General features: G+C 36.0%; 1 protein-coding gene across 1 annotated transcript; it reads left to right on the top strand.

The window, feature by feature from the left end:
• The first annotated feature begins 269 nt into the window (after positions 1–269).
• Positions 270–15,774, top strand: LOC142339972 (uncharacterized). Its single transcript, XM_075390347.1, has 9 exons — positions 270–647; positions 4,390–4,743; positions 5,096–5,252; positions 5,625–5,967; positions 8,877–9,045; positions 9,274–9,544; positions 10,015–10,193; positions 12,664–12,964; positions 15,035–15,774. Exons 1-9 carry the CDS (start codon positions 473–475, stop codon positions 15,390–15,392), a joined length of 2,307 nt encoding a protein of 768 aa, XP_075246462.1. The 5' UTR covers positions 270–472; the 3' UTR covers positions 15,393–15,774.
• The last annotated feature ends 329 nt before the right edge of the window (positions 15,775–16,103 follow it).

The following is a 16,103-nucleotide window of genomic DNA, read 5'->3' on the forward strand; positions in this document are numbered from 1 at the left end:
ATATATTGATTGGGCAACACCCGGGAGAATTAATAGGTTATCATCAATTGTGACAACATGTAGTAAATTAACCAGCTATTGCGGTGATTATGCAAAAGTTGTCCGTAATATCAAACGAGAAAGTTTTGTTTGCTTGCCTTATAATTGGACAGTTATCTTAGCAGTCTAATTTATTTCTAGTTTTCCGGGGAAGGCGGGAGAAACTGAATTGGCCTATCAGATAGTTCGGTGCTCATTTCTACAAAAGCCAATTAAATCCAGGATTGGTTTAATCATTTCTTAATTAGAACAAGTTCAAATCAAACGCTTTTAATCACAAAACTCGTGACTCCTCGAAATTTTGGGCCCTTTAAGGGTCATTGATTGTAGGTTGCGCATAACTTGCGCCGCTAAAGCTCAAACTTAAACAGTAGGTTCTTTGTACAGTAAAACTTATCAACTAATCTGCAGAAAATTAGCAGCACTTAAAGCGATGAAGCTTTTGAACCCTGACGGATCTCAAGGATCCTCAGACAATACTGAGAAAAGTTTCGTATTGAATCCCAATGACTGGACAATTGTTGTGCACTTTGTGCTCATTTTCCTCACAACTGTGTCCAATGGAGCCGTGCTCATTTCCTTCGTCAAGTACTGGAGAATCCTGATCAGTAAGTGCTTGAGTTTTGTAAACTTCTCACTCACTTCCAGGTTTTACCATTCCCGGTTGTCGTATGAGGATCATATATGACGTCATATAAGTAATAATTGTATTATCTAATAAAACCCTTGCATTAAATCTAGGCATTTAAGATCCGTTTATGATGATAATTTATGAACATAAAAGACCTTGTTGACACCGAATCTATGAAGTGCTATGCCGGTGCTGTGGCTAATGCTAAGCTATGAGACGTGAGTTATACGGTGCATTTACCTTTCCTGGATTTTCGATGCGATTTTTGCTTAACAGCTATTTCTCGTGCGAGTCCCGTAAAAAGTTCTCGTTTCTGCACCAAGATTTTTTTGCAAAGTTTCATGAAGCAACTGAACTGCGGTGGGCATGGATAAAATAGTGAATCCACTAGTTTTTGTTTTAGAACTTAAAAATATTTGCACTATTTGAGTGAACCTATCCTACTTGGGAATCGACCTTTTAATTAGAATCCAGTTTTGTGTACGTAACTGTTAGGGTTATTGTTGTGTACAGCATAACTGCCCTAAAATTAAAATATTTGAACTGGATATGTTCATTTCCCCTCCCTTTCGCATGAACAGGGAATGTTGAGTAAAATTTGGGTGAGACATCTAATGACCAATGTAAAAATTAAATTTCATGCATACACATTGTCCAACTTAAAGAAAAAAATTAAGCAATACTATGCCGATTCGGCGTATCGGAATTTAAAGCTAACAGAATTTCTCAACTGTGGGCAAACATCGCTTTTCTGTGGTTATGGCTTCTCAGCAGTACGCCCGGTATTTCATGCTTGCATCAGAAAACGTCTGAGGGCCTTGGCCGTGAGACAGTGCCCTATTGCGCCTATAGTGTAGCGAATACGGGGTGCAGATGTTTTGCCGGGCAACAGGGGGGTAGATTGTTGAAATTTTTTTATTTGTCTTTGTGTTCAATCCTTATTCACGAGACTTAGTTTTGGCTTGATGTGAAATAGTCACTGGTCAGCAATTCAATTATTTTTATTGCTAACTAGTCTAAAAAGCTAACTAGTGCGGGTAAGCCCGGCTGGATGGAAAATAAACTACCTCTGGAAAATTAAAATTGTCGTCATGCATCCACTACGAGCATCTTCAAATGTGTGCAACGAATTTTTGGCATATATAACTTAGTCTAACTAAGTCAAAAGGATTTAGTTAAGTTCAAAGCTAAGTTCAGAGATGTCGGCAGTTTTTTCCGAAACAGGAGACAAAATGGGAATAATTCAGGTATTTTTCGTCAGTTATATGCTATTGTAACTAATTATTTTATAACTGCCAAGCCATGAGAACATCTGAAAGTAGAGTGAGTGGTTAACAATTTTTATCAAAAATTAAATAAATTTGAAGCTTTTCACCAAAAATTGTGGATCTGTTTTTTTAACTCGAAAACACTGATAACGTTTGCTTTGAACTGTGGATGTGAGCATGTCAGTTCCCATTGTTCTAATGTAAAAAATATATTTTCTGTTTCGTTTTTTTTGTCAATTATGAGTGTGCTGTAAATGAATGCTTTGTTTAATGTAAAAATAAGAGCTCAACAAATGAAGATTTTTTGTAATCGTTTTTGTCTATTATCAGTAAGTATTAGTTAGCAGGCTAAATGTTTTTGTTAAATGCCACCCTTTGAGAACATTGTAAAAATGTTTTAAATATTTGTAATTTTTGTCAACGATAAATAAGTTGTATTCAAATAATTTGATAAATCTCAAGCTATGAGGACATGTGGAACTCCTTAGAGTTAGTAATTGACAATTTTCATCCAAACTAAAAATAAAATTGAAAGGATTCATCTAAAAATGTATTTTTACCTTTTTTTCCGCGGAAGTATTGATAACGTTTTTATTTTTGCTGTGGCTGTCTGCAAAGCAGGTCAGATTTTTTTGGGGGTCAGTGTTTGCGGTTTTTATGTTCGCTGTGTACTTTAACGACCTTCCATCTTTTGTGGAGAACAGCACATATCTTTTTACCGATGACACAAAAGTTATTTGAAGTCAAATAAAATTATTTTTGCTACAAAATCATGTAAAAAAAACTATCAAATGGTCAAAAGAAAACAGGTTGGAATTCAACATGGCGTATTTTGAAGTTATATGTTTTGATGTGCAAAAGTTGGATCAGTGTAGTGTCCACTTGTATGCAGATGATACCGAAATTACATGCAAGTCTTCGGTGAATTATTTTAGCATAATTATTACTAATAAGTTGAAATGGGACAGTTATTTCAATCAGCGGCTATCATAAGCACAATAAAAGTTTTTTTCTTAAAGAGAAAGGTTCCGTTTTCTACAAAATTGAGAGTAAAAGTAAGTTTATACAAAAATTGCTTTTTGTCGTTTATCCTGTACGCGTAAGATGCAAAGACGAACGCGCAAGTGGGCTTTGAGTAAGAAATTTTTTAACGTTAGTGACTACAATCAGAGCCTCATTTACCACAATTTGTTGCCAATCAGTTTTTTTTTGGTTGGAAATGATCTTCTTATGCTGAACAAAATTTGAAACTGTGATCCTGCCCTTAAGATTGATGATTATTGGAAAGTTTTCCAGGCACCACGCAGTAATGTTTCTGCAACAAAACAATGTTTGAGGACAAATTTTAATGGGACAAAATCGGTCAAATTGGAATTGTATTTTGTTTTGAGAGTTGTGAAATATGCAAATGTTCTTACCCAGCGAAAGGGCATCTCAACTTTTGACGACATGTCCACCAGTGTTATTTCGGAAACAGTTGAACTCTCTTTTGAAATTCAAGGCGGTGAACTTTAAATACTGTTAGTATCCTGTAAATTGGCCCTTTTTGTAATTAATTAACAAAGTGATTAGCGTATCAAGGGTACCAATTCAATTTAATAATCACATTATTTATTATTAACATTTTTAATCTAAACTAATAATTGTTTGAAAGTTTTCAATAAAATTGTAGTTTTGTCTTTTTTTATCTTGTGAACACTGCGAACGGTTTTTCTTAATTTTGTGCGTGAGCATATCAGTTCCCAAAGCTAAGGTTAAAAAATAATATGTTTTCTGTAATCGTTTTTTTGTCAATTATTAGTAAGTTGTAACTATTAGTTTGATAAATGCGCAGCTATGAGCACATCTGGAGGTCAGTGGTGAATGGCTAACACTTTTATTCAAACTAAAATTTTTTTCACATGCGGTAATTTGACTGCTGTTTTCAGAGTTTCTTCTCTTGAGTGCTTTTAATATGATACATATGTGTTCTAATTGCGCCTATTTGCAATTAATTGAACTCATCGATATTTTTTCCTTATCAACTATCGTATACATTGCCGCAAAGAATTTTGTTGAAAAAAACTATAATGTAAAGCCTCAACAAATTTTGTATTCTTGAACTGATTGATGGAGAACGTAAAACATTCTTGTGTTTGAAAATAATTCTGATTGATGGAAAACGATTCATGTGTTTGAAAACTGGTTTAAAAACTCGTACATAAATATTTTGAACATATCGAATGTTTGAGGACCCTTTCGTTACTCATAGCAAATTTAAATTAACGAAAAGAATTCCGAGGGCGGGCTTTATTCATATCTACTTCAGAGGATTTTGCTTTTGCTTATCACATTTCTATCTCGCCATTAAATGACGAGCAAAATAATTTCTGATAATTATTAATATTTTAAATCATGTTTCGACTCAATAACTCTGTCGGTAGTTGACTTGCAAATTGATTTTGTTTGCAGGGAAGCCAGCTCTGAAAACGAATGTCTTCATTCTTAACCTGGCTTTATTCGACTTTCTGATTGGCTCTATAACGTGGCCAACGTCGCTGCTCTTCAAACTTGAGAGAAACCGATGGCTCGCTACATCTCCACTCTGTGATGTCTGGACATGTCTGGATAACATTCTAACTAGAGGATCGGTTCTCAATGTGGCCATGTTGGCCTTGGATCGGTTCTTAGGAATGAAAATGACTTCACAGTACACTGTGCCCTACCAGACGAGGAACAAAGTGATCGTGGCTATGATTGCTTTCACCTGGCTGTTTCCAATTGGGGTGTACATACCACTGAACATTTTTAAGCACGAGCTAGGAGGTCAGTTCAGACTTCTATTTCTTATTGAATGTGTAAAAATTGAACTATGATTAATAGCAACATTTGATTACTTAGCCAAACACCCAACTGTTGAAAGTTATTGAACCGTCTTTTCATCGACAATATGAAGATCGAGATTGTCCTTTCTTTTTCTTCAGCTGGTCCAAACTGGAGAAACAACCAAATCCTCAAAGTCAAAGCGAAGGGAGATAACTTACGTAGTGCTAAATAATTAGAGGTCTCTTTCTGCTACCTTAATTATTTTTAAGACCATTCCTTTCTAGTAATAATTTTATAAGCAAGCCAAAGATCTGATTCAAAAGAAAGAATTGGCGCTAATAATGCATTGTAGGATCACAGGCTGGTCAAATGTGCGAAAGAAGCCATGAGGACCAGAGTGGTGCTGCCTGGGCCATGAATCTGGGCATATCTGGAGTCACAATGTTGCTCCTCATCGTACCATACACACTTCTTATCATCCAAGTGCTCAACCTCCGAAAAAGGCAGGGGTAAGTTTAAAAGCTGGACTGAACTGACGACAGAGGTTTGTCCATTTCGTTATGTTCAATCATAGATAACTTTAGTCAGTATTGTTTACTATGATCCTCGTAATCAATTTTTTCTAACTTGGAAATGAGATTTTTTATTTTGTCCTAAAAACTGCCATAACGAGGCATGAGTGAATAAGTTCTTTGAACTGGGTGTGTTACACCTTGTTGCAGATTGTATCCTGCGTCAGCTGCTTGTGTGAATGAAAAGAAAATTATTGATTTCTCAAAGTCATGTTTACCAAAAAAAATAAATATTGTTAAATAGAACTAAATTTTGCTATTTGTGAATTCAAAAAGCTCTATTTCAAATTTGCTTCTTAATGATTCTAGGAGCACTGGTGAGCGATCTAAAAACCGACGCCAACCAGTCAGAATGCCCAGAAGCAAGAAGCCAGATTCATTTTACTTGAATCTCGACCCAGAAAGTTGTTTCGATTTATCCTCCTCCATCGAAGGAAACGCCTTCACAAAAGCTGGCAACTTGCAAACAATTTGGAGCTGTGATGAGACGACATCCTCGAATAATGTAGAGAAGACATGCAGACGGACGGGCTTTGGTTTTAGTCCTCGGCTCTTGAAACCTCCCAGCAGAGAAGATTGGAACCAAATTATTGCAAATGATTCTTTCGAGGTCACTCAGAAAAGTTTTAACCTCTCCACTGGTCAAATTCAGGTTACATCAAAACTTTTGTTTATTAGATTTCAAATATGGATTCATTTTGTTTACCCTAGTGCCCCACAGTTGAAAATTTCATTTTATAGCCCGCGTTTTAATATGTAAAACAGCACATGCGCATCTGCACCTAAAAGTGTTGTGTCCATTTAGGGATTTATTCTGTTTTGCCCCCCCCCCCCCAGATTAGTGGGCTTATATTTTTTACGCCCCCAGGCGCACGTGCTATTTTTTTACATAGTAACGTGCTATATAACAACATATAAATTGTAACTGGGGGGGGGGCGTAAAAAACACTGGGGGCCGAAACAGAATGGATCCCCATTTAGTTTGGGATTGGGGGTAAATAGAGTGGATACGAATTCCTGGATATATTTGCCTTCGTCCCAGTATAATGATGAAGGCCCAAAAGTAGCCCGAAGGGATATATTGTCCTGAATTTTCAATTAAATTTTAATTTGGCTCGTTATCCTCAATTGATCTACGCTATTAAAATTAGCTATTAGCTATGGATTCTTTGTACATGGTGAGATTCATTTTAGAAGTTTTTAGCTTCAAATGGTATGCGTTTCTTAACAGTTGTTAAGCTCGCTATTAATTAAGAGACTTCTACGTCCTAATCTTTTTGAATTTCCAATTTTTTTGTTGTCACGCACTTTACTACTAAAGGCCAATTGAAATTTCGCCAAAATTGGTTTCTTTGTTTCAACAACCTTTGATGATGCCATTTAAAGCCTCTTAATGAACTTATTTCAATTTAAGTGAATATTTTGTGGTTTTTAAGATGGTTTCGGTAGTCTTTTTTGTTAATATGTCGTTTTTATGTAAATCTGTCTTCTTGTGAGTATGGTCAAAGATCCCACCAGGACTGTTCTAAGGAGCTAATTTTAATGTAATTAATAAATTTTACGGTTTGTCGTCTTTTTAATAGCTTTACGAAGTTTGAAGCAATTATTGTATCGTGTTGGTCTTTTTTATTAGAAATTGTTTGCGATAGCTGGGGCTATTATTGGCCTTCTCTTGGTTTTTTACAACTCAAAGAATTTGAATTGTATTGGGGCGCTGTCTTTTTTTAAAGATCTGTTCACACATTTTCATGATTTTTGAAGTCAAATTGGAGTAGTGAATTGGGTCAAGCCGAAACAGGAAGTGGAGCAAAAAAGCGAGTGGTTTTGCGGCGTGAATATTTTTTGCTCTAAATTTAAAGTGGAGTGAGAAAACGGTGTTTGAACGAAAATTCGCTTTCTCGCTAGTGGTTTTTTGTTCACATGCGGCAATTTCACTTTGATTTTTACTGTTTTTTCAATTTTTTGGATAGGATATTTTTCTAAATGATTTTCCGAAGCCATTCATAGTCCGTTCTAGAACTAGTTTTCTGTTTAGAGCGTCACAGCCACTTTTTGTTCATTCGTTCATGCAATTTCAACTGAATTGCATGCGTGACGTCATTTTGCGCTCTTAGCGGAGCGAGTTTTTTTGTTCATTCGTGTGATTAAATTTTTGGTCACACTTGACTTACCTCACTCTCAAAAATGACTTCCTCACTTTGAAATTGACTTTTATTTTTTTCATTCAAAGAGTTAAGGTCAAATTGGTGTGTGTCACTCTAAATGAAGGTTATTTGAGATCAGCTAATAGAGGCAGCAATAACATACAGATTTTTAATCAAAATATAACAGATCAGCCTTCAATGAAAAGACAAATTTTTTGGTCTGTCTTTTTACTGTTTTTTTAGACTGCCGATCTACGAATCTATTGCGGCTATTTTCTGGCAATCTGCCTGCTATGTTTTTTTTTATTTCGTCGTCGTGATTTTTGTTACGACCATATGAAGTCAAAACCATTTCAAATCTGCTTTTTGTTCATTCGTTCATGCAATTTCATCTGAAGTGCGTGCGTGACGTCATTTTTTGCTCTTAGTGGAGCGAGTTTTTTGTTCATTCGCGTGATTAAATTTTGGGTCACACTTGACTTACCTCATTCTTAAAAATGACTTCCTCTCTTTGAAATTGACTTTTATTTTTTTCATTCAAAGAGTTAAGGTCAAATTGGTGTGTGTCACTCTAAATGAAGGTTATTTGAGATCAGCTAATAGAGGCAGCAATAACATACAGATTTTTAATCAAAATATAACAGATCAGCCTTCATTTTAAAGACGAATTTTTTGTTCTCTTTTCTACTGTTTTTTTGAGACTGCAGATCTACGAAGCTATTGCGGCTATTTTCTGGCAATCTGCCTGCTATGTGGCTTTAAGTGTTATATAATGACCTATAATGACTTCATATGATGCCCCCTTTCTGAATTTAGGTACTCCCCGACTGATGCAAGCTGCAATAGATTGAATTTCTGACTAGTCATATGAGAGCAATTCCTCCGACGTTAGTCGGATATGTTTTTTGTTGGGATTATGGGTTACTTTGCTTTTTTGTTTGTTTTGTATTGAGCTTGCATTTGTGTTGTTCAAATCAGTTTTTGTTCATTCGTTAGCGCAATTTTTTTTTACTGCTTTGATTGCGTGACATCATTTTCAAATTTATTGGAACGAAATTCCCGTCATAATTCAATATGTCACAGTAAACTTACTTCACTCTCACAATGACTTCTCCTCTCCCTCAAATTGATTTCTGCTTACTTTTTAAGTACAATTCAATTGAGGATATTTTGCTCTAACTGAAAGTTATTTGAGGGCAGCTGTACAGTACATTAGTCTAAATCAATTGCAGACACAGGACAATTTACATAAAAACTATCTGTGTTTGCCACTTGTTTCCTTGTTTTAAAACTTGAAATAGCGTGAAAAGGTGATATACCGTAAAATCTAATTTATACTGGGTACGGTAAAGATATTTATTGCGGCTGTGTTCTAAATATTAAAGAGGTATTTTAGTTAACTTCGCATTTTCTACAGGTTGAAATTGAGCAAAAACGACGTGTCAATTCATGGAACGACTTAAGTCCCCAAATAACATGCAAAAAGAAGATATTCCGTCAAAACTCTGTTGAAGAAATGGCAGGCAAAATTTCTGCTTCGGATTCATCCGCCTGCAGTTCCCAATCAAGCATTGAAGGAGGCTCAGGTTGAGAACTTTACTGTTAAATTGCCCTAAGTAGGAAAGTATAGTAGGAAAGTTGCACTAGTTTATAATGAGGCATCACTAGCTAAGGGGAGGGGGGTTACTGAAATTAAGAAGATTGTTCTGCCATTTGACAAGCACGTCACTAGATTGATTGACTCTAGATTTAAACTACCCAGTGCAACCTTTGTAGGACTGTTGAAGGACGATGAAGGACTGTTTGTTTTTCAGAGAAAAGAGGAAGCTTAACGAAGTGGCGCAATTCAGAACAACTCAACACTGAGGACTTCGAAGGCATCTCGTCCTGCAGAAAACAGGGCTCAAAAGTTTTTAAAAAGAGCGCAAAGGTAGTGGACGAGAGTGAGATGAGGAGGAAGTTGAAGGCACTGGAGAGGCTGGCTGAACGAACTGCCAGTAGTATCAAACAACTGGATTCTATTCTTGTGTGCAATGCCAGGTCGCAGCAGAGAGTACAAGATGTGAATACTGGCAATAAAACCAAGTATGACATTAATGGCTTTTCATTTTTTTAACGTATTATTAGTGAATTGCTGTACTTAGGGCAAATTTCTGTAGAACATCTTGAAATATCATTTGCTAGTCGCTCAATAATGCTGAGGAAACAGTGAGCAGGAATGCTCACTTTTATTTAGGTCAATAATTGTTCAGAGTTCCAATAGATAAAAGTACGCAAGAACTCACACTGTGCCGAGGGCGCCGGTTTAGCCCCATGGGCGCTTAACAGAATTAGAAAAATGAGAAATAAAGCCAAATAGTATCCACTCTAGCATTGGTCAGTTTTAAATACATTGTTTCATATCCAATTTCTACGCATTTGGAAAAGTAAGCAGTTTTAATTTTTAAAAATAGCGTAACGGAGGTCCATCCATGTTTGCAAGTTCTCTTCGGCTAGAATTCCTAGCTTCACAAGGTGCAGCTTCTTATGCTCATTTTAATAGAGTTTTTTTATAGCCAACGAGTTGTGCTAAAAGCTTGTGCCCAAGAGAGACCACTTCATCAATTTGAGAAATGCCGCAAGTCTCCGTTTGTTATGAGCTCATTCGCGCCAGCCATGCAAACACCCCAGCATGTGAGAAAGACAACTGATACTGCTCACGAGTATTCCTTGCCAGAAATTCTGAAGCAGATGCGTGAGTATATTTTTTGTTTTCTATGTCAGCTTTTTGTTTTCATGTCAATTTATTGATGATTCTGAAAAGAAGTTGTAGGAATGGAAAGTTAAACTTAAGCGTTTTTCGGAAAAGAACCAAATTAATACTGACCTTGAATTATTCCCAACACAAAAGCGAATTCTAAATTTGAAATTGTACAAAGATAATAATGGTGAAGAAATTTAAACTGATGAGAACGGTTGAATAAGTAAATATTGACTCTGATAAAGATTATATCATAGATTGAACACCAAAATTCTCACCCACGTAATATTGGATTAGAAACCCAAATTAGGGGCCCAGGTTATCAAAGTCATGAATGACCTTCTGAAAACTTTTCCCAAAAAGGTAGTTTTTACACAAAGATTCGGAACATTTGGTAAAAATAGGACTAAACTATCATAACCAAACATTGATAAGCAGTATATATACGGCTCAATTTTAGCCAATTTTTGTAACCAAAAGCAGTCTGAAAATAATTATATTGTCGTGATAATCCGAATTGCGGAGTAAAATTTATTAGACGAGTGAGTTAACAGATCTCTGTTGTGGTTCTGAAAATTGTAATAATTGACCTTTTTTTAGACCTTTTCTTATAACTTAGTAGAGCTTAAACTGGTATCTAGTAGGTATTTGCTAAGCGCTTCGATACTTGGCACTCATAGGCATTTGTAACTTGTTGTTCTGAAGGAACCATAGCCTTGTAATAATTAAGATTGGGTGAAACTTATTCGTTTCTTTCGGTTTTCTGTTAATCAACAGAGTAATTGTACAACTTTAGTAACTTCACAATACATCTCTAAGGATCTGAAATCATACTCAATCTAGCTTCAATTTATTGGATTTAAATTTGTTTGGTGACTAGTAAGGTAGTGATCAACCAATCAATAATTAGGTTAAGTTAGGTTAACGAACTGGAGGACAGCATCGAATCCGGACAACATCAAGACGATTGATTTCTGAGAGTATTAATCGGCCAAGCTCCTTCTAGGAGACCGCATAGTGAAGCCACTCCGAGGGTAGGCCTGCCTGCTCGTAGAAGACTTGGCAAGTTAAGTTAACCCATGTAGTATGGAATGGTGAACCAAGTAGACAATTAAAACGGTCTGCAGTAACCTGAAGTACCTTATGGGCAATGTCTTAACGTTCTATCAAGTTGGTTAATACTCGTCTGGTTTGGTTGTGGAGTGAACACCGACGAGCTCTTCACGTCATCTACTATTTGTTTTAAGTATATTGGTTGATCGATTAATTAGAAAGTGAATTGATGACCTGGTATAATTCTCAATCTCAGAGTCACCAATTTATTGCATTTGGTAAAACACTTCTTAGAAGCTAAAATATCTTACAACATAGAGAGGCATTACAAACTTATACTAATATCATCATTATTATTGGCTATTGACTACAGTTCTATACCGCCTGAAAATACTTTCTTTAGGACTTGAACGGACGGCCTGGTATAACCCTTTAGTCTAGTTAAGAGGAGTAGGTTTGTGAAGTTACTATCCTGTCCAGTAGTTTTCTCTAAAGATAGATTCTAGGAAAAATTGTGGAATTGTGAATAGGGTAAAACCTCGACCCTAAGTATTCAGATTCTATATTCTATATTCAGATATAGATTCTATATAGATTCTATATTCAGATTCTATGTCAGCTTTTTGTTTTCATTCTGAAAAGAAGTAACAAGTGCGTAATTCAAAACAATCTTTTTAAAGTTTTCTAAAATATGGGATAACCACCACCCATTTTAAAATATTTTTTGAAGTCTGTTTCTCAAGTTTTTGAAACTGTTATACCCAGACTGAGGTCGAAGACACAAATGACCTGTAATCAAACCATCTGCGTCCAACATTGGGTTGAAAAATTGTGCTACCTTTACCCACACTTCAGTGAGACCTCGAGCCATACTTTGGTGCCCTCAAAACCATCTGTGATCAGATTCATTATTTTTTTTACAAGTGCAATGCAGAAAAATGTTTCAAGATATCTAAAAGATATTGCGTTCGAGTGGTGCACGCCGGGGCAGACTTTTTGAGGTGATGATAAATTTTCGTGAGCTTTAAATGATTTCTGTTCTGACTCTCGTGCGCTTATCAGACCATCCCATAACTATATGGCTTCTAAGTAGATTATGTCCAGACATTGTTCAGTTTTTGCGGCTGTCGAGCCCTATAAGTTTTGTCTACGAATGCCCCTGTGCTCCCGAATCGGGTTTGGTAAGAGGTAATTTTGGTGAGGGCCCTCAGATTGAGAGATACCGCTCAGTTGAAACGACAAAAATTGGCTACGGTACTAATGTACTTTGTGATTGTTCCTTCTAACAGTTCAAATGGAATGATTGAGTATTAAATTGGAGAGACAAAACAAAATGTGGAATTTAATTGAGCAAAATAATTTGTTTAGCGTGGAACAAATCTATTTTTCTATATTTAGCGATTCATTTCAGACTCAAGGAAGACGCCACCGCCGAAACCAGGGGCTCCCAAGTTATCTGCGCCTGTTAATGCTCGACAAGATCACAGTGAAGTCAGACGAAAGTACAGTGAGACGATGGTAGGCAGAAGAATGCGCAATTCTCTTAGTGAGAGTCAGAAATATGCTTTCAACAGGCGGCCTTCCCTTTCACCTAATATGAAGCGATTGTCAGCCACGATCGAAGAGAGAAGGGACAGCTTGGCTTCCTTCAAGACTCTGTTGAAGAGACACAGCTCTTTGATGTTGCCTAAGAACTTCAAAATCAGAATTTGGTATGACTTCAATTCGGTTCAATAATTTGAGCGCAATTTAGACATTGGGGTCTGTTATTAATCGAATTGCAGTTTTTGTACAATCCGAAGCATTTGGATTATATTGGTACTCTGTCATTTTTTATAAGAAATGCACTCACAATTTTTCCATGACCTTGAGCTGTCAAAGGATAAACAGTTAAAGCCCAGAGTGCATTAAGTGTTCACAAGTTTGCTATAGTATTTTTTCACGTACTTAGTGCTCTCCAGTTACCGGAAAGTTTGTAAATTTGAGAAAAATTCCCTTTTTGCAGTTTTTTATCCAAAACTAAACATTCATGTTTTTGCCCCTTTTCGAGGTTTTTTTGTTAAATGGGTATTAAGTAAACGTTGACCACAGTTCATATGGGTCTTGAACGAACTAAATGTTTGATCTGAGTTATTTGAGGTCTGTTTTTTGAGTTACTTGTTTTGGTTAATGTCACGAAAGTTATAACGAATTTTGCTTGATCTGTGGTTTATAGGGTAGATTATTGTCCTGCAAGGAATATTGTTTAATTTCTCTAAATTATTAAATTATTTTGTCCTTTATATATCAAACCGTTTTTTGCCAGCCTAAAAATTAGTTGTTCTGTGGATTTTTAAGGAAATAATTGGATTTGTGTCAAAAATTGAACAAATTAGCAAAAAAATTTTTAAATATTATTCAGCAATATTTTTTGAGTTTGAGAAGAGTGTAGAAATTTTGAAGCGATAAACGCCCACAACTTTCGGCAATTTTATTTTTGAATTCCACATGGTGCTACCTAAAAAGTTCCCAGTTCAAATGGTATTTATTTTTTTCCGTTTATTTTTAAACAATTTTTGACGGTTCGGCTCGTAATGTGCAATTGGTTCGCTGGTCAGGTGGATGATTATATTATAGTTTTTAATTCAATTCTGTACATTGTATTATAGAACTTGTCCTGTTATGTTTTCTTAAATAGTCGTCTTCATAGATGGTTCTTGCGGATGTTTCTGTTCTTCATTTTCGGCGACTGACTGCTGTTTTGTTGAATTTCGTGTTTGACTTCATTGCTTACCTACTTTTTTGTCAGTTGTCAGTTCATTTAAGTAGTAACTTTTACGTAATGCGACTGACCACGGAAAAATGACTTCTGCTATCACTTAATTGAATTTATTTTTTGAAAAGTTGAAGGTCACGAGTGCGTCTAAGCGGTACCACAGACTTGCTCTTATTCTCATGGATTAGAGTTTTTGAATTTTTAACAGAGCTCTAATGTTAGATTTTTCCCTTCATGTGTCATGTAACAGTTACATTCGGAATCTTACTGAGAATTCTACAAAATCTTCTTTCTTTGATTTTTTTCAATTCCAATGAAGGTCAGGGGGTCTATCGCGGCTATCTTCCGAACCTGCCTGCTATATTTGTGGTTTTCCAGGACAGCATTGTCTGAAATGTTGTTAGTAGGACTGTTGTTGTCTTCTCAACTTTTCACGAAACGATTTCGTTTAGAGAGCTCATCCTATCTGTATTACTGTTTGCTTTATTTTCAACTTAAGGAGATGTAGCGCAATGCTTGTTCATCCTTAATTTAGTAAGATCTAGGGTTAAATCGAAGCATAGCATAATTTCAAGAGGGTGATGATACCTGTGAAATGTATTTAACAACTTTTCTTCTGATTACAACAGTAGCATACCGTTCTGCACCATAACACACAATTTCGCTGATTTGTCTCTACAATTCGATCAATTTTTCTAGCCAATCTTTAAATGGCAACAAAGGCGGGGAAAAAGTTGCGAATCGTTGTAGCCCACTATTAGATCTTTTCCTAGTATTCATCGGGTTTTGACTATTTATTTAGTCGATGAGTTATATTCAACTGTTTTTTATCGTAACGAGAGTTGAGTGAAACTAGTTGAGCTAATATTTGAATCGGGGCCTTTTGAATCTAGAATTATTCACTGTCTGAGGAATGCCGGCCCTATCTAGTCCATTTCTGACGCACAGTTTTTAAATATGTTGCTCGATGTAGTTGTTCATTTAATTCAACCTTACGCCTGTTTTTGATTGATGATTACCATTTCAGGATAACAACCCCAGAAAACCTGAAATTCATCGTGCATGTTCTTATTCTGGTCGCAGTCAGTGTCATCTGCTGGGCTCCCTTCTCGGTCATCTCCACCTCTCATTGGGCAAAACTAGCAGAGTACCAGCCAATCACATTCGACCTGGCACTGTGGCTGATTTACCTCAACTCTTTTCTAAACCCCTTCGTCTACTTGTCTCAAAACAAGTCGGTCAGAAAAGCAGTTCAACGTACAGCATTTTCAGCTCTTCCCAAGTGTTGCAAGCATCGTCCTGATTGCTTGCGGATGTATTTGTGGGAAGTCCTGGGCTGTGGGAATCCTCCGAAAGATGCTGGATGTGTTTTTCTATCTGACTGAAAGCTTTATTAACACTGACTTAGCCAAAAACGAACGAGCTATTATCATATACATCGTTTCACGTCTTTACTCCGAAAATGGCTTTACTGTCGATCAAGTTGATCATCATACTATTTCGTTCATCATCATCATAATCATCATAAACTGTTGTTTAGTCACCCCATTTCTGTATTTGTACCAAACTTAAAACAACTTTGATCCGTAGTTAGCATAAATAGTTTTTAGCTCTTTGTTCATTTATCTAATTGTCGCTAGTTGTATAGTTCTAATGTATGTTAGTATCGTGTTGACATATTTTTTGTTAATTAGAACTGATTTCATATCATTGTCATGCTCATTTATATGTGTTAGTTCCAAATATACAATTTGTTGAACTTACAAAGCATTTTAGATTAGCAAATAGATGATAATATAATCCTTTATTGATGTTGTCGGCATCGGCTGTGAAACGTGAACAAAGCTGATCATAAGATTTTAAATTGTCTCATGGTTGCGCAAGGGCTCTGTTCATGCTTGTTATAAGATAAAAATGCGTGATAAGTTTTTAGATTCTGAACGCTGCGACAACAACTTAAGCAACTTAAAACAAAGCTGTTAGAGCATAGAACCGTCAAATCGTTACTTGTTAAACTGCCTACTAAATCTAGGAAAAAATAGAAGTTGTCTAATCTACTTTAACATAAGTTATTATAAACATTTTATTTTGCTATG

The sequence above is a fragment of the Convolutriloba macropyga genome, chromosome 5, assembly GCF_964194025.1.
Source record: "Convolutriloba macropyga chromosome 5, txConMacr16.3, whole genome shotgun sequence".
NCBI classification, from domain to species: Eukaryota; Metazoa; Xenacoelomorpha; order Acoela; family Convolutidae; genus Convolutriloba; species Convolutriloba macropyga.

Coding starts and splice junctions, on each gene's coding strand:
- LOC142339972 (XM_075390347.1), top strand. CDS start 473: ATGAAGCTTTTGAACCCTGACGGATCTCAAGGATCCTCAGACAATACT. Junction 4,744..5,095: donor TTTTAAGCACGAGCTAGGAG/GTCAGTTCAGAC, acceptor AATGCATTGTAG/GATCACAGGCTGGTCAAATG. Junction 12,965..15,034: donor AACTTCAAAATCAGAATTTG/GTATGACTTCAA, acceptor TTACCATTTCAG/GATAACAACCCCAGAAAACC.